Raw genomic sequence first — 18,543 nt, 5'->3', positions numbered from 1 at the left:
AAGATTTTTCAATTAGAAGAAAATTTTTCTAAGCGGGGTCGCCCCTCGGCAGTGTCTGGCAAGCGCTCCGATTGTATTTCTGCCATGAAAAGCTCTCAGTGAAAACTCATCTGCCTTGCAGATGCCGTTCGGAGTCGGCATAAAACATGTAGGTCCCGTCCGGCCAATTTGTAGGGAAAAATCAAGAGGAGCACGACGCAAATTGGAAGAGAAGCTCGGCCTTAGATCTCTTCGGAGGTTATCGCGCCTTACATTTATTTTTATTTTTTTTTATTATCAAGATTATGCGAAGCGTTTCTATGACGCAAACTTAATCCATTTTTATTCGTTTTCAGGAATTTTATTTTAGTATTAGAGTGATCTCTTTGGTTTGAGCATGTCCCATGGAGAGACCAATTGTAGTGTCGGATGGTTCCTCTTTATACCCTCATGGGTACTGTCAGACAGATCCTTTTCTACTCTAAGTTATACCCCTACGGGCACTGTTGGACTTGTCACATTTGTCCCTTAACGGTAATACCGGAGATATTCACTTAGCTCGATTATGGATACAGTCGGAAAAGTTTTCCTTCTACCCGTATGGGAATTCTTACCGATTTTGTCTTCTTTTAACTCTAATACTCTAAAACTTCAAAAGTCCTTGGAGATTTCCTGCCGCTGGTTGGCCATCACCTACACTAACTGCCTCAGGCTTAACTATATCCCGAAGTCTTGGCGTACGGTTAGGGTTATTTTCATTCCGAAAGTCGGCAGAAGCTCTCATGTATCTTCTAAGGATTTCAGGCCAATCAATCTCTCGTCGTTTCTTCTTAAGACGTTTGAGCGGTTGATGGACCTGTACCAACGGGAAAAGATACCTCGGGGGTTACTGTCGGCTTCACAGTATGCGTAATGCAAGGGCAGATCGACGGAAACGGCTCTCCATTCGACTGTAAAGCAAATAGAGGGGTCCCTAGAACACAAAGAGTATGCTCTGGGTGCCTTTCTAGACATAGAGGGGGCTTTTAAAAATGTCTTACCGGGGGCAATCGAAAGAGCTCTGGTGGGTTTAGGAGTCGAGGCGGCTCTAGTTGAATTTATTAGCAAACTTCTATGCGGCAGAATTGTCGCAACGGAGTGGGGAGGGGCCATAATTAAGAGGAAGGTGTGCAGGGTCACGCCACAGGGGGGTGTCCTATCTCCTCTGCTCTGGGTTGTGGTAGTCAACGAGCTTCTTGTGGAGCTGGAAGCCAATGGTTGTCGGGTGGTTGCCTATGCAGATGACTTCACTATCCTAGTCAGGGGCAAATTTCTGGGCACCCTGCGCGCTGTTCTGCAGGGCTACCTGGATACTGTGGCTAGGTGGGCTGAATCATGTGGATTGGCGGTCAACCCGGGAAAAACGGAATTTGTTCTTTTTACAAGGAGATATAAGACGCCCGATTTCAGAACTCCCTCGATTGGAGGGGTATCGTTGGTACTTTCTGATAGGGTTAAATATTTGGGGATTGTTTGGGCCAAGAAACTGTCCTAGAGACCCAATGTGGAAGATCGGGCCAGGAAGGCCGCAATTGCCCTGTTCTGCTGCAGAGGGGCTATCGGAAAGAGATGGGGACTCTCGCCAGGAGTAGTACACTGGGTTTATGAGATGGTGTTCAAACCGATTCTGCTATATGGGGTGCTGGTCTGGTGGAAAACTACAGTGCGATCGAGGGTGGTCTGGGAGTGCCTGACCTCGCTTGCGATTGCATCGAATTATTTTACAATTACGATTATCTTGGTCCCGGGCCATAGTGATATCCCGGGTAACGGTCAGGCGGATCTCTTAGCCCGCATCGGTACAACTGACCCGGATGAAGATGGCTGTAGGGATTTCGGGATCCCGCTGGCCACCTGTGGATTGCTCCTCCATAGCTGGGTCTCGAGTCAGCTCAGCAAACGTTGAGCGGACTCCACGTCTTGCAGGGTAGCAATATCTTTCCGGCCGAAAGTGGATGGCAGGAGGTCTGCTGAAATAATTGGGTTCACTAAGGCTCACCTATTAATGGTCATTGGTGTTTTGACAGGGCACTGTCCCATGGGTATCCATGCGGTACGTTTCAATATACTGGAAACTCTATCCTGCTGCAGCTGTATGGAGGATGATGAGGTGGAATCACCCAATCACTTTATGCTTGATTGCCCAGCTTTTGCCAGAACTAGGCGAAAGTACTTCGGTCGCGAATCACTTGGATCTCCCGAGGATTTACCCAAAATTGAGATCGGTATCATTCGGAGCTTTATCGTTGCTACCCAACGATTCTCTAATTAGCTAGATCTAAGTCACCATTATTTTTGGTGTATGTGGTATCACAACGGACCTTCGTGTTGTCCAAGTGAGCTATCCTCATCAGGGCAGCTACCATCTAACCTAACCTAACTCTAATACAATATTATAAATTTATTTTCATATTTGTGTTGGAGAAAATTCAAAATGGAACCTATCGACTTCTAGTAATGAAATTGAACACACTACTTGTTCTGACCGCAACTAATATTCCTGTAAAAAATATTATTTCAAAATGAAATATTATTCGGTGATAATTCAATATAAAGCTACAAATTCTGTAGCATCACCATGATTCGCGATGAAAAAATTGATATTGTTAATAAAAAGACATTTACACGACAATTTCAGATGTTAATTAATGGAGTAAGGGCGAGCCCCGACGAAAAATTAATTAAGGAAAAACATAAATTTTTATCAAAAATTCGGATAAAGACGGAAGGTTTGAAGCCCGGGTCAAATTTCTGTCAGAACGAAAAGGGCGACCTGGTAACCAATGTTCAGAGAGTGCTCAGTTTCTAGAGGGAAGTCCTCTAAGTCATCTTACACGGAGACAGCTTTGAATCACCCAGCGAAAATTATAACGTTCCACCCGCTCTTCACAATAATTGCTACTGAAGCATTCCACGGTTTTGCGGGAAAAACGTACACATTTTTTTCATTTTTAGATCTTAACTATAAAGAAAAACCATAACGTTTTCGGAAACACTATTAAGTGCATTAATATTGTGGGGTACATGTCTGAATTACAATTGTGTTTTGCTCTTTAAATATTTGTAAATGTGCGCGAAAAATCACAAAAAATAATCCATTTTTACGGGATACCAGTCAGTCAGGTGAAACTTCAGTGAAACTATTAATATTTAAAAAAAGAGCAAATTCTACATTTGGTAGTACCTGTATCAAGGTTTGTCAAAAAAAAAAATTCGTTTATAAAAAAAGTGTTTTTACGGGACACGTTTAAAGTTCAATTTTCAAATTTCAATTCTTCTTTATACTATATAAAATCCTGGTCGCGGACAAGACAGCATCAAATACATAAAAACAAGTTTTCTCAATTAGAAAACTTTTTCTAAGCGGGGTCGCCCCTCGGTGGTGATTTCGAGTGTGCTTCTGCCATGGAAAGTTTCTCAGTGAAAATTCATCTGACTTGCAATTGTCGTTCTGTGTCGGCGTGAAACATGTAGGACCAGTCCCTTCAAAATGTAAGACAAATTAAAAGGAGCAAATTGGAAGGGAAGCTCGTGCTAAATTATTTCCGGAGGTATTTCACGCGTTATATTTTATATAGAAAAATTGATGTAGTGGTCATCTAAAGAAATATTAATACATGGAAATTTACTCCAGTTTAATTATATTCAAATACGTAATCCAATTAGCATATTTTCAGAAATGAACATTCTGCATTTTTTCAACTAATTAATATGAAGGAATAAAAAATGGTTGCTAATGAATTTTCATACAGTTGGAATACATATATGTACATACAATCCACTTAATCCGTATATGAAAAAAATACAATTTATTTCACTTACCATACATTTTTATCTACATACTTCGTATCTATTGTCTATGTATCGTGAGCGTTTTTATGACTTCGAAGAAAGCACAAGCAAAATACTAAAACAATTTGTTTTATCTAATTTGTTTTATTTTATTTCATTCATTCCACCCACGTCCCGTTATCGTTGTCCTAGGATTATGTTTCTGAACACCTTAAATGTCTATTGTTACTTAGATTACCTGAGAACATTGTGATGTACTCAGCTTAAGTGAATGTCTTAATTAGCGCTAGAGATGAAGTGCGTTATCACTTAAATCAGAAATGATGATTAGGTGTAAAAATATATAAAAAGGACTAATAAGCTGAAATTCATGAAAACAAACTGATATTTTATTTTTAATTTGTATCTATTTTTCTTAGTTTCTTATTTACCCCGATGCACAATGAGGCCAAAGGGAGGAAACTTTGTTTTCAACATTTTTATTTTTTTTTATTTTTTTTTTTGGAAAAATTTAATATTATTTTATACTTGACAAAAAAAAATTTTTTTTTATTAGAAGAAATGGTTACCGAAAGTTGGGATTCATCTTCCCTAAAAATTAACTAACTGCACTAACTTTGCAGAGAACTCAAATTCAGACATACATGGAACATGCACGAAACTCCATTGAGCGCTTATCAACAAAAAGGAGATGGATTTAGCTTCTCTTATCGTTGGGCTTTGCCTACCGTGTTAAATCCAATCAGTTCGTAGAATTTGAGGTTCTGTTTAATGCAGTTAAAGCATTTTTCGGGCCATCTTTTGTGGGAATTGGGCAGAGCATATCTATATTCCAATCAGAATTAGCGGAATCATGCTCTTTACCAACTCTTTGCCTAAGCTTTTGAACAGTACGACCTCATTTTCCGGCACTTTTGCTCTTTTTAGATGAAATTATTTTATTTTCAAGGTTGTCAGTGCTTAAAATTGAATTTTGATTTAGCCATGCCCGTCTGTCTGTCTGATTGATCATTTGCCGAAACCGACCAGATCGGACCACTGGTATATATGTATATCCCGCATACAACCGATTTTTCGAAAAACAAGTTGTATGTCATTTATTCCCCATTGAACAAGCTAGATGATTGAAGTTTCACCGGATGATTACATATAAAGCAAACATTGCTAGTAGGTTTTGACCAGGACTGATTTTACAGATCTAACATTTGGGTTGATAACATCAATATTATCAGTTTGGAAGCTTTTATAGAAGATTGTGTTTGATCGGTTTACCTCCGCCGCTGAGGCCTTCTTCCCCAACAGCAAATTTCAGAGCTCGCACGATATGGAATCGTTTTTCTGATAGGAGAAAATAGCTCCACCGACAGAACTGTACCGCTCAGAAATAGTTTATTAATAGGAACGTAGCTCGTGTGAGTTCAAGTTTGTCGGGACACTTCGGGACAGTAGCTTTAGTGGCTAGCTTATCAGCAACACATTTCTCAGGTACAATACTGTGACCTGGGACTTACACCACCAGTAAGGGACAGCGAGAGCAAAGCTTCTTTAAGCGACTGTCTGCAATCTATTGCTACCTTTGAGTAAATGTTCCTATCCTGAATAATTTTGATATATACTTGACTGTCGGAGGTAATTTGAATGAACGTGAGACTCTTAGGTAAAAGCCATTGACTAGCCTCCTTTATGACTGTTAGTTCTAGCTGAAAGGTTATATCTGGGCAGCCTTAAGGTTAAGGACAGCGGAAGATCTTTTGAATGTATGCCACCATCGCCAGCGGGTTAGGGGACTTAGGATATGACATCGGCAAGTATGCCTGTCGTAAGAGGCTACTAAAATACCAAATTGACCCAACGTCTTGCCAGCGCAATATTTAGCTCCTCCAACCCAATTTTCAACCTCACCTACCCGCGGCGGATCCTGTTTCTTTAGCAGCCGTGGTTTCAGCGATCACAATATATATACAACAGAGCCTTTTTTATGTGGAGAGGGGTGATCGTAATATAAGCTTGCCATCCTGCCGAATGTGGAACAAGATGGGTCTAATGGCTCTAAAATATCTAGCCTCCGCATCCAGCCTGACCAATTGCGGTGGTTTGAAAGATGGTAATATGTAGCACAAGTTTAATAGAACCATTTAAGCCTTAGCAGCAGCTATTCTGAGAGCGCGAATTAGTGCGGTCTTCAGTAGTTCACTTGGAGTCTAAAAATGTTTTCCGGTTGCTGTTAGAGCCGATAACGTTTGAACTAATTCTTTCTAGTTTCAATTGTAGAGTGCACACTGTTTGGTCCACCTCCTCGTTCTTGGGGGCTTTCCGGGTCGAGCCCCGAAGCTGGCACCAGAGGAAGCACTAAAAGTCCTTTACTGAGCTTGTCACTTAGTGCTACGAGATAGCTAAAATAACTTAGAAATTTCAGTGCTTATGCATGATGATGCTGCTAGTAGGTACGGTCGCAGCCAAAAAAAAAACACATTTAACTAACAATTTTTTTGCTATAATCAAAAAGAAAATTAAAATTTTATTAAAATTTTTATCATCAAACTACAAATTGTATGCATAACTAGGTAAATTCAAATGGACGTCAATTGTTAGCTTTAAGCGAGATTTATAACGCAAAATTCTAAAATAATCGGAAGCGAATTTTCAAAAATCAACATATGTACTATATAAATATTCTGGTTAAAACTAGACTTGAAAACAAAATAAAAAATAATAACAAAGTTTTAACAAAATTATTATTAATATAAATAGTTCGTAAATATGTAGTTATAGAATACGCGAAACAAGCACAATTTTTTGAAAGCTATAACAAAGAATAATTCATTGAAAAAGTTTTAAATATGTACGTATGTATGCGTGATTTAATTGCATATTTTACTTTTAGAAAGATTTCCTATTATCGCCAATTAAAACACTTGGACACGATGATTCTCACGATCGCATACCAAAATATTTCCATTGGACATAATTCCAACACCCTCAAGTCCTTTGAATTCTGAACGACCAGAACCCCATGAACCGAATGCCTTCAAGAAAGTGCCATCCGGATTGAAAATCTGTATGCGATTATTACCAGCATCGGCGACGAATATATAACCTTGATCATCCACAGCAACGCCACTGAAGAAAATTTAAGAAAAAATGTGTACAGTTAATATCATTCAATATATACTAAGCAAATATATATATATGTACTCATTGAATTACATAAAATATTAAAAAGAGAGAGAGGGACATAGGAAGAGCGGGAGGGGAAGGATAGATTTTTTTAGCAAGTGAAAGATGCGCAAATTCAACATCATCATCTTAATTTCTATAAAAAGAAATTAAGCTTAACTGAAGTTCGAAGTGTGGAGCTTGGTTATAAATTGTTTTATCTCTATGGAACGATGTGCTGAAAATAATATAACTTACTCACCGTGGAAATTTAAATTGTCCGTCATCCGAACCCTCGGACCCGATTGTCGACAACACCTTTCCGTTGACATCGAAAATCTGCAAACAGATAAAATTCACGAATTAAAAAAAAAACGAATTTCACTCTCAACCAAAAAAAAAAAACCATCAACCATGAAATAGGGAAGCTACATAGAAAAATTAATATATATATGTACTAGCGGACCCGGCAGACGTTGGTCTGCCTAAATTTGGCCTATCTGCATACATTTTAATAAGCTTTTTCCGTCTAACTCTGACTTACCCCTCTACACTTTTTCCTAATCTTTTATTCACACCTGCCTCCGTCTTTTTCGCTTCATCTCCATCTTCGTCTCATTCTATCTCTTTCTCAGTCTCCTTCCCTCTTTTCTCTTCTCTTAAGTTTTTCTCCTTCTTCTTCATCTCTTTTTACCAGTCCCAGAGGGTGGTATGTATTTTGTTTCAGCCCCATTCCGAGTCTCAGTCCTAGTCCCACTCCGAGTCTCAGTCTCAGTCCCAGTCCTAGTCCTAATCCCAGTCCCAGTCCGTCTCTGGTATACTTCCCGGAAAAAAGCATCGTAAATACTAATATAGGCAAATTTATATACCGAATTTCAGTCAAATCGAATAGGACGTATGCAAATAGGTATATGGGTATTATTAATTCATGTCTTTACACACACATTCTAGGGGTATCCGGGTCCATGTTTTCGCCTATATATCGAGACCCTAGTTACTCAGCGGTGTAAAACTTACTCTGTATATAGCACACATCAACAGCTTCAATTTGATACCCATAATATAAAAACACATTCTAGGTGTATCCGGGTCCATGTTTTTGCCTATATCTCGAGACCGTAGTCACCCAGCGGTGTAAAACTTACTCTGTACTAAAGCATACATCTACAGCTTCAATTTGATACCCATAATGTAAAAATACATTCTATGTGTATCCGGGTCCACGTTTTGGGCTATATCTTCGAACCCTAGTCTCCCAGTTGTATGAAAATTATCCTGTGCTATAGCACTCATCAACAACTTTCATTTGATATCCATATTGTATAAACACATTCTAGGGGTACCCGGGTCCACGTTTTGGGCTATATCTCGAGACCCTAGCCTCCCAGTTGTATGAAAACTATCCTGTACCGTAGCACTCATCAACAGCTTTCATTTGATATCCATATTGTACCCGGGTCCACGTTTTGATCTCAAGACCCTAGACGCGTAGCGAAAAAAAGGTAGACGTTGGCCGATTCTCAGACCTACCGAATATGCTCACAAAATTTCATGAGAATCGGTTCAGCCGTTTCGGAGGAGTTAAGCCTCTAAAACCTTGACAGAAGAATTTTATATATTGGATGTATCTGATTTTACAGGGTGCGGAAAAATTACTTTCTAATTTTTGAAATACTCACCATTAAAATGTGCCAATAAAGGATCATTTTGACCTTTTTTGTGCAATACGCTACAATGTACTATTTATATAAATTTAAAAGCAATTTCCTTTACCTGAATTCGATGATTATTGGAATCTGATACAATAACTCGATTTGTATTCGAAACTGCAATGTAATGTGGATGTTCGAGTTCTCCTTCCAATGGGCCAAACTTGCCAAATTTACCTACGAAAGTACCGTCTGATTGAAATACCTGAAAGAAAGGAACAAGCATAAAATTATTATCTTAATATACATACATATATACTGTTACGAATATTAGCAACACTAAGGGGTACTACCATCTCTAAGCCGATGCTAAGAGTGACTTGTATGCACATCCATAAATCAATCATTATGTATCTACATAAACGAATCAATCATTATGTCTACACATATGTACGTACACGCAGCGGAGAAGAGATGCACAAACACATGCAGGTATCTTATCTGAGATGCTCCCAAAAGTATGCAATTGTAATTGTGGAAGTGTCGCTCACAAATGCACGCGCATATGATAAGCTATACACGTGCATCTGTAGTTATAATTATATGGCAGTACTAAGTAAATTTTGGAAGCCCCCTAGAAGATGCAACGAGGAAATCACAGAGTATAAAAGCACCAACAAATGGGGGCGCGATGGTCAGTTTTGAATTAAGTACGCTATCTGTCGGGCAATAGTAGTGTTATTGTACTTTAATAAAGGCAATTTTGCATTATTAAAAAGTGGAGTTATTTATTCAACAGTTTAGTGATTCGAAACTTAGTAGAAGATTGCAAATAAGCGGAATTGCAGTAAAATCGTTACAATACTTATATTAGGACTGAACTTATCCAAACGACTTGGCCAATTTGGGTGAAGTTTTGTGTGTGTATTCAAGGGGATTTGAGGAGGTTTAATATTTTCACGGATATTAGCATCACTAAGCTATACCATCACTAAGGCAATGCTAAGGCCATGCCAAGCAGTATTTACGTCAATAATCAAATCATGTATACACATATATAAGGCAGCCAAAAGAGATGTCACACACGGATGCATTTACTTATACGCCTATGTGGACTCGAGAGACTGTAAACTACAAACATTCACATCAATAATTCAATCATTATGTATCTACATAAACGAATAAATAATTGCGTCTACACATATGTACGTATACGAGCAGCGGATCGGCAATGCACAAACACAAGCATATATCTTATCTGAGTTGTCACAAGAGAGGGCAATAATTTGTGCACGTAGTTGTGGCTGGCGATTTTGTAGCCGAAACCAACTAGTAAGTTCTGGAAATCGAAGAGCCTAGAAGTATGCAGCGTAAACTATAAAAGCGGGGCAGGCGAGTAAGAAGTAATTCAGTTTGATTTGAGATTTCGATTAAGCGCTATCTAGCGAGCTATAGCAGAATTATTTTGAATAGTAGAGTTTCATTTGAGCTACCAATCAGTTTGGTTATTAAGCTTGCTATTCGTTGCAAAGTATAATACTGTTTTCACACAGAAACTTAATGATCTCATTTCACCTGCTAATGAAATCGTAAATTTTTTGCTTTCACACAGAAGTAACTGCTCGATTAGTATGAAGGATGAGACAGACAATCATGGCGGAACGATACAAGGTGGGAGCATGGTGACATACCTACAAACAAAAAAAATTCCATGTACTTGTAAATTCGATGGACAAATATCAAAATCGTACTGCGCCGGTAGTTGATGTATCAAATCAAATAAAAAAGGTTATAATCAGCTGTTCTATGCGGCCGCCTTGTATCGTTGCGCCATGCAGACAATGACATTTGCTTTGAAAACTAAGAAGCGGAAACGGAAGCGGAACGCTGCCAACAGAGTTGCATTGTGCTTTTGACTTCATTAGGCATTCGATTAGCTACTAATGAAATAATAATAGATTCGAATTTTGTAGGGAAGATTGAGCTCAATAAGCGTCTTAATGTAGAAAACTGCCTTTATTATTCAATAAGTCGTCTGTGTGAAAACAGTATAAGTGTATAGTGTTAAACTATATATTTAAATAAATTTATCCTATGTATTATTTATTATTTTCACTTTTAAAAAATTTTAAAAATAACTAACTAGAACATTTTCATTTTGAAATAAGATTAAAAGTATTATAACATAAAAAATAATTTACAAAATTAAAGTATATTTTACAAAGTAGATAACCCTACATATACTCCCCCTCCAGTGAAACGAAAAATGTATTCTTTTAATGTTAATTTACAGTGTACATTGATTATTGTAAGAGTTTTGTGTTGTAGTTTGAAAAATGTTTAAATTTTGTGTTGTAGATATATGGTATTTCTTTTTTTAAATTGTCAGAATTTTGAGAAATGTATTTTTGTGTTAACTGTGTTATAAGTTTGTGTTGGTATTGATATAAGTACTCAATCTGTTGACGATTCGATGTACTTGATAGTTTATTTTTATTTGTTACTATTGTTTACTTATTGTATTAATATTTTATGTATATTAATGTTTGGGTGTGTTATTGCTATGTTGTTGAGGTTAAAAATAATTTAAAAGCTGTTTGTTAAATATTGTGAATTATAATGATATGTTTGAAGAACCTAGAATGAGGTTGAATGATAGTAGATGGCAACTCTGTGTGGACAATTACTCAAAAATTAAAAACTTGTATTATGCAGAATATATGTTCAATATATAATTGTACTCTGCATAATATATGTCCAAGTTGTTGATAAGGAATGAAAAGTTGATTCATTAATTCATTTGAGGGTGATATGAAATTGCTAATGAGTTTAATATTGAGTTTTTATATGATTTTAATTTCAATATGAAATAATTGATATATGCAAAATATGTCGGTAAAATTATTTTAAGAAAACTTTAGAGATTTTTTAAAATTGTAAACATTTTTTTTTATTTTATTTTGAAAATCAAAGTTAGTTTTGTTTTGTAGTGTTTTGTGTAATTTTCGAATGAAAATGAGGTTATTATTTATATATGAATCTAATTGTACTGTGGAGTTTTTATGTCGTTGTTGTAAAATGATAATGATTGTGTATAAATATTTTTGAAAATAAACTGGAGAAGGAGTGTACATAATTAAAATGTACTTAACGAAACTATAATTTAGAAAAATTAATTACATTTTTGTATATATTTAACAATTTTATCAATAATTTGTATTAAAATATATATTGAATATTTTGTTTATAAATTGGTTCAACGAAAGATTTAAAAACGAAATTTATTAAAAAAGAATATTTTGAACAAAATAGCTCACCAAATGTTGAGGGCAGGTAGATGTTGGAGTTAAAATCATAAATTGATATTGAGATTGAATGCAAAATCCAAATATAACGTGATAATATCGTTGTCCATACATTAGGAGATAAAATTGTAACAGCGATTAGTTAGCGATTTCAGTAGTTGTGAGCAATAAAGCACAATAAGCACACGTGAAACAAATAAGTATTCCAAAAAAGTTGATTAATTGATTTGAACGCAAGCGAGTCATATACATATATGTGTTACATCATCGAATATTGTATATGCGGTGTTATTGGCACAACCAAGCGTCCCGCATCGATTCGACTCTATGGCCACACATTACAATTCAGGTGCACACCATCGCGATCTTCATTTTGTTGAATGAATTCCTCGTATGTTGTTTTAAGGAAAATTCGTTAATAAATAACACGACAAAGTTTTTATACAATTCCTTTGGTTCGATTGTAGGATCGCCATAAATATATAGTGTTAAACTATATATTTAAATAAATTTATCCTATGTATTATTTATTATTTTCACTTTTAAAAAATTTTAAAAATAACTAACTAGAACATTTTAATTTTGAAATAGGATTAAAAGTATTATAACATAAAAAATAATTTACAAAATTAAAGTATATTTTACAAAGTAGATAACCCTACAAAGTGTTATTGTGAAGTACTGTAATAAAGGCCATTTTTCAATTATTCAATATTGGAGTTATTTATTCAACAGTTTAGCGATACGAACTTAGCAGAGGGTTGCAAATAAAAGGATTTGCAAGTAAATTCGTTACAATTGGTGTCAGAAGAGGAATTGTAGAATAAATTCCAGAGGACAACAAGGACATGGCAAAGTTCAGTGAATTGAAGATCCAGCAACTAAAGAAGGAGTTGGGGAGCCGTGGATTGAATACAAGCGGCGTTAAACTTGAACTTCAGGCACGGCTACGAGAGGCAATGGAAGCAGAAGGAATTGATGTGGAAGAGTATGACTTTCATCTTGATGGCGAGGAAATAACAAAAATGGAAGAAACACCGCAGACAATGGCGAACACAGACTTGAACATGATTTTGGCTGCAATATCTGCTCAAACATCGACAGTGGCTTCTCAACTGGAATCGCAAAAGACAGATATAATATCTCAACTGGCATCTCAACTAGAAGAACAGAAAACGTATATGTCATCACAGATGGAATCCCAAGAGACACGGATAACATCGAAGATTGAAGCACAGGAAACACAAATTTCTTCACAACTTGAAGAACAGAAGACGTATATGGTATCCCAACTGGAATCGCAGGAAACCCGTATAAAATCACAGAACAGAAGAACAGAAGACATATTTGGCATCTCAACTGGAAGCGCTAGAGGCACGTATATCTGAAATGTCGGCACAAATTTCGGAACAGGTATCATCGCAGCTCTTTGTGAAACTGGAAGAGCAGGATGCAAAAATTTTACAACTCGAGGACAAAATTGATGCCGAAATAGAAGTGTTAAAAGGTCGTATGGAGCAGTTACAACTAAACCGCCCAGTTGTTTCAGCAAGCAATCCAAAGGTAAAAACACCATCATTTGACGGTTCTGTTCCTTTCCAGGTCTTCAAGCTACAGTTTGAGAAGACCGCAGCAGTGAACAACTGGAATGCGGAAGATAAAGTTGCTGCACTGTTCGTGGCATTGAAGGGGCCAGCAGCGGAAATCCTACAGACGATTCCCGAAGGAGAGCGGAACAATTATGAAGCATTGATGGCTGCTGTAGAACGACGTTATGGAAGCGAGCATAGAAAAGAGATATTCCAAATTGAGTTGCAAAACCGCTACCAAAAAGCAAATGAGACATTACAGGAGTTTGCTTCAGATATTGAAAGATTGGCTCATCTGGCAAATGCGGACGCACCCGTGGAATACACTGAAAGGGTAAAAATCCAGAGTTTCATAAATGGCATACGGGACGTGGAAACGAAGCGAGCTACATACGCAAACCCAAAGCTGACATTTGCTGAAACGGTATCACATGCATTGACTCAAGAAACAGCCTCACTATTGAGTAAACCAGCATACAAAGCTCATCGTGTGGAAGTGGAAAGACCAGATTGGGTAGACACAATTTTGGAAGCACTGAAGGGATCACAACAGAAAAATGCCGGAGTTATTAAATGTTTCAAGTGCGGCAACCCAGGTCATATTGCACGACATTGCAGCAGCGGTCCCAATAGCTCCAACAATGTGGGTGGTCGTAAACGCAGAGCAGAAGGTGATGAGCAAATCTCCAAGACCACTCAATCGTTAAACTAAATCGAGTCAGCCGCAAGGGGCGACAGCTGGCTCCCGCAATTTAATGCCCTATAAACTCTATCTCGCAGATTGGAAGAAGATCGAGCAATCTTACTGTTGGAGGACATGTGGACGGAAAGGAACGTTTACTGACTGTAGATACGGGTGCATCTCATTCCATCATTCGAGCGGATTTAGTCAACAAAAAGATAAGACCATTGCTTGGAGCAAGATTACGTACAGCTACGGGAGAGGACACCCAGGTAATTGGAGAAGTAGAATGTGAAGTCGCAATTGGGAACGTCACGGTAGTACACAATTTTATAGTGGCAGAAATTGTTGATGAAATCATAATTGGAGTGGACTTCTTAATCAACCAAGGCATCAAGATCGACATGCAAAGCAAGACGATGCGATATAAGAACATGGATGTACCACTTAATTTCGGCTATGAGAGAGGCTATAGCAGTAAACGAGTACTGGTGGAAGAGAGTCAGCAAATACCCCCAAAATCCGAAGCAGTCATCTGGGCAAAGGTTGATGGAGATTGTGGGACAAACAAATTGAGGGTTGTCGAAGCAGCAAACAAATCAGCACCGAACGTACTTGTAGGAAAAACCCTGGCTATGACAAAACAAGATGGACGTATTCCGGTAAGAGTACTCAATGAGTTCAAGTCACCACTCAAACTGACCAAAGGAGCTATTTTGGGAAGATGCCAAGAGGCTGAAGTAATTATTAACTGTGAACAGCTCCAGGAACACGTTTCATCTAGTAACACTGATCTTTCAAATGACATCACGGAACGGACGGAGGGGCTAGAGGAAGATTATCAGAGTAAGGCAAAGCAACTGCTCCTAAAGTACGCAAACATATTTGACCAGGATGGTTCCAAACCAGGCCGCACCAATGTTGTGAAACATCAAATTGACACTGGAGATGCGAGGCCGATACGTCAAGCTCCACGTAGTGTTCCACTGGCGAAGCGGGAAGTGGTGAGTCAAATCATACAAGAAATGAGCGACAGCGGCATCATCGAACCATCAGCTAGTCCATGGAGCTCACCGGTAGTACTTGTAAAGAAGAAGGATGGAAAAATGAGGTTTTGCGTGGACTACTGGAAGTTGAATGACGTTACGAAAAAGGATAGCTACCCATTGCCAAGCATTGACGACACTCTGAACTCGCTATCTGGTACGAAATGGTTTTACACACTGGACTTGAAAAGCGGCTATTGGCAAGTTGAGGTGAAGGAGGAAGGTAAAGAGAAAACAGCCTTCAGTGTCGGTGATGATCTGTGGCAATTTACAGTTATGCATTTTGGACTTTGTAATGCACCAGCTACTTTTGAGAGACTCATGGACCAGGTACTGAAAGGACTACATTGGAAAACATGCTTGGTGTACCTGGACGACATCATCGTATTGGGCAAGAACTTTAATGAACATCTTAAAAACTTGGAGGAAGTTTTCCAGAGAATAGCTGACGCCGGTCTGAAGTTAAGTCCCAAAAAGTGTGCGCTGTTTAAAAAGGAAGTCAATTATTTGGGTCACAAGGTAACGACAGAGGGCATCTGCACTGCGAACGAAAAAATAGAGGCTGTAGAGGATTGGCCAAGACCACAGAACCTACATGAATTGAGAAGTTTCCTTGGGCTGTGCACATATTACCGCCGATTTGTACCAAATTTTTCCAGCGTAGCCCATAGCCTCCATGAGCTTACAAGAAAAAACAAAGCTTTTGAATAGAAGAAGGAGCAAGAATTGGCTTTCCAAACATTGAAGGAGCGTTTGTGCACTGCCCCAATGTTAGCATATCCGATTCCAGGAGCAACATTTATTCTAGATACAGATGCGAGTGGATATGCTATAGGAGGCGTTTTATCACAACTTGTCGATGGACAGGAGAAGGTAGTTGCATATTACAGCCGTTCGATTGGAAAACCAGAGAGAACTACTGTGTTACGCGGAGAGAGCTGTTGGCATTGGTAGAGTGCATTAATCATTTTCACAAATACCTCTACGGCCAGCGATTCCGTGTCAGGAAAGATCACGCAGCGTTGAAATGGCTTCTGCAGTTCCGCAATCCGGAAGGACAATTGGCACGGTGGATCGAGCGACTACAAAGCTATGACTTTTCCATTGAACATCGAAAAGGTAGTACCCATGGAAATGCCGATGCTATGTCACGAAGGCCATGTAGTTTGGAATGCAATCACTGTTCAAAGGCCGAGGCTAAAGAAGATATTATAGATGTCCGGCTAATGACTATAACGTGTACGGATGAATGGGACAAGGAACGACTAAGAAAGTGTCAGCTAGAAGATACAGATCTGTCACATGTTATGCAAGGGCTCGACGAAACGAAAGACCAAGCAGAGAGGAGATGTCAGCAGAGAGTCCCATTGCGAAGTCATATTGGGCACAGTGGAATAGTTTAGAATTGATATCCGGTTGCTTGCATCGAGTATGGGAGAGTGAGGATGGTCAATGCAAGAAGAAACTGATAGTTGTTCCCAGAAAGAGGATTCCTGACGTGCTCAGCGAGCTGCACAATGGTCCAAGTGGAGATCATCTTGGAATCACGAAGACACTCGAGCAAATTAAGCAGAGATTCTACTGGGTTGGTTGCCGTCAGTCGGCCACCGAGTGGATTGCCAATTGCGAGGTATGCAACAGAGCGAAAGGGCCCAAAACCCGAAGTCATGGCCAAATGAAGCAGTATATTTCAGGTGCATCATTTGAAAGGATCGCCATGGATGTCGCAGGTCCATTTCCTACTAGCAACCGCGGAAACAAATACGTACTGGTGGTTATGGATTATTTCAGTAAATGGCCAGAGGTATACCCAATCCCAAACCAAGAAGCAGAAACAGTAGCAGAAGTGGTTAAAAACGAATGGGTTGCAAGGTATGGTGTACCAATGGAGTTACATTCTGACCAAGGCAGGAATTTTGAATCAGCTGTGTTCCAAGAAATGTGCAAGAAGTTGGGCATTCGAAAAACACGGACAACTGCATTGCATCCTCAGTCCGATGGTATGGTGGAACGTTTCAATAGAACATTGGAGGAGCATTTAAGAAAAGTAGTAGACAAGTACCATAAGGACTGGGATACACACATATCATTATTCTTGATGGCCTACCGATCGGCAGTACATGACACAACGGGCCAAACTCCCGCAAAGGTAATTTTTGGCAATGACCTTCGACTGCCAGCTGATTTGGAGTATGGGATAGATGCCGATGCGGAGAGGAATGTCAAGAAATCCACTGGTGTCTTGGAAGAGGAGCTGAGAGAGATACACGATCTGGTAAGACAACGAGCAAAGATTATGAGTGACAAGATGAAAGCGAGGTACGATAAAGAAATTAATTCGGAAGGGTTTCAGGAAGGAGATTTGGTGCTGCTATACAACCCACAACGAAAAAAAGGTTTGTCCCCGAAATTGCAGTGTAACTGGGAAGGCCCATACAAAGTTGTAAAACGGATCAACGATGTAGTATACCGCATACAAACCACTACCAAACCACGAACCAAAACGAAAGTGGTTCATTTGGAGAGATTAGCAGCGTTTAGATCGAGAGATTTGTCTGATCGGGACGATCAGACTTAGGTGGAGAGCAGTGTGACGAATATTAGCATCACTAAGCTATACCATCACTAAGGCGATGCTAAGGCCATGCCAAGCAGTATTTACGTCAATAATCAAATCATGTATACACATATATAAGGCAGCCGCAAGAGATGTCACACACAGATGCATTTACTTATACGCATATGTGGACTCGAGAGAATGTAAACTACAAACATTCACATCAATAATTCAATCATTATGTATCTACATAAACGAATAAATAATTGCGTCTACACATATGTACATATACGAGCAGCGGAGCGGCAATGCACAAACACAAGCATATATCTTATCTGAGTTGTCACAAGAGAGGGCAATAATTTGTGCACGTAGTTGTGGCTGGCGATTTTGTAGCCGAAACTAACTAGTAAGTTCTGGAAATCGAAAAGCCTAGAAGTATGCAGCGTAAACTATAAAAGCGGGACAGGCGAGTAAGAAGTAATTCAGTTTGATTTGAGATTTCGATTAAGCGCTATCTAGCGAGCTATAGCAGAATTATTTTGAATAGTAGAATTTCATTTGAGCTATCAATCAGTTTGGTTTTTAAGCTTGCTATTCGTTGCAAAGTATAAGTGTTATTGTGAAGTACTGTAATAAAGGCCATTTTTCAATTATTCAATATTGGAGTTATTTATTCAACAGTTTAGCGATACGAACTTAGCAGAGGGTTGCAAATAAAAGGATTTGCGAGTAAATTCGTTACAATA

General features: G+C 38.6%; 1 protein-coding gene across 9 annotated transcripts in view; it reads right to left on the bottom strand.

Moving 5' to 3' along the window:
* Positions 1 to 6,527: 6,527 nt before the first annotated feature.
* tn (tripartite motif containing protein thin) overlaps positions 6,528 to 18,543 on the bottom strand; it is a 194,201-nt gene continuing 182,185 nt past the window's right edge. For all 9 annotated transcript variants that reach the window (XM_067773885.1, XM_067773890.1, XM_067773892.1 and 6 more), the window contains 3 exons: positions 8,740 to 8,880; positions 7,229 to 7,305; positions 6,528 to 6,930 (listed from right to left, as the gene is read on the bottom strand). In XM_067773885.1, coding sequence (XP_067629986.1) covers positions 6,717 to 6,930; positions 7,229 to 7,305; positions 8,740 to 8,880 — 432 coding nt within the window. In that variant the 3' untranslated portion in view covers positions 6,528 to 6,716. The remainder of the gene's footprint in view (positions 6,931 to 7,228; positions 7,306 to 8,739; positions 8,881 to 18,543) is intronic.

The sequence above is a fragment of the Eurosta solidaginis genome, chromosome 3 (genome assembly GCF_040869045.1).
Source record: "Eurosta solidaginis isolate ZX-2024a chromosome 3, ASM4086904v1, whole genome shotgun sequence".
NCBI lineage: Eukaryota > Metazoa > Arthropoda > Insecta > Diptera > Tephritidae > Eurosta > Eurosta solidaginis.
Note: the sequence above shows the minus strand (reverse complement) of the source record. Positions and strands in the feature narration are given on the sequence as shown.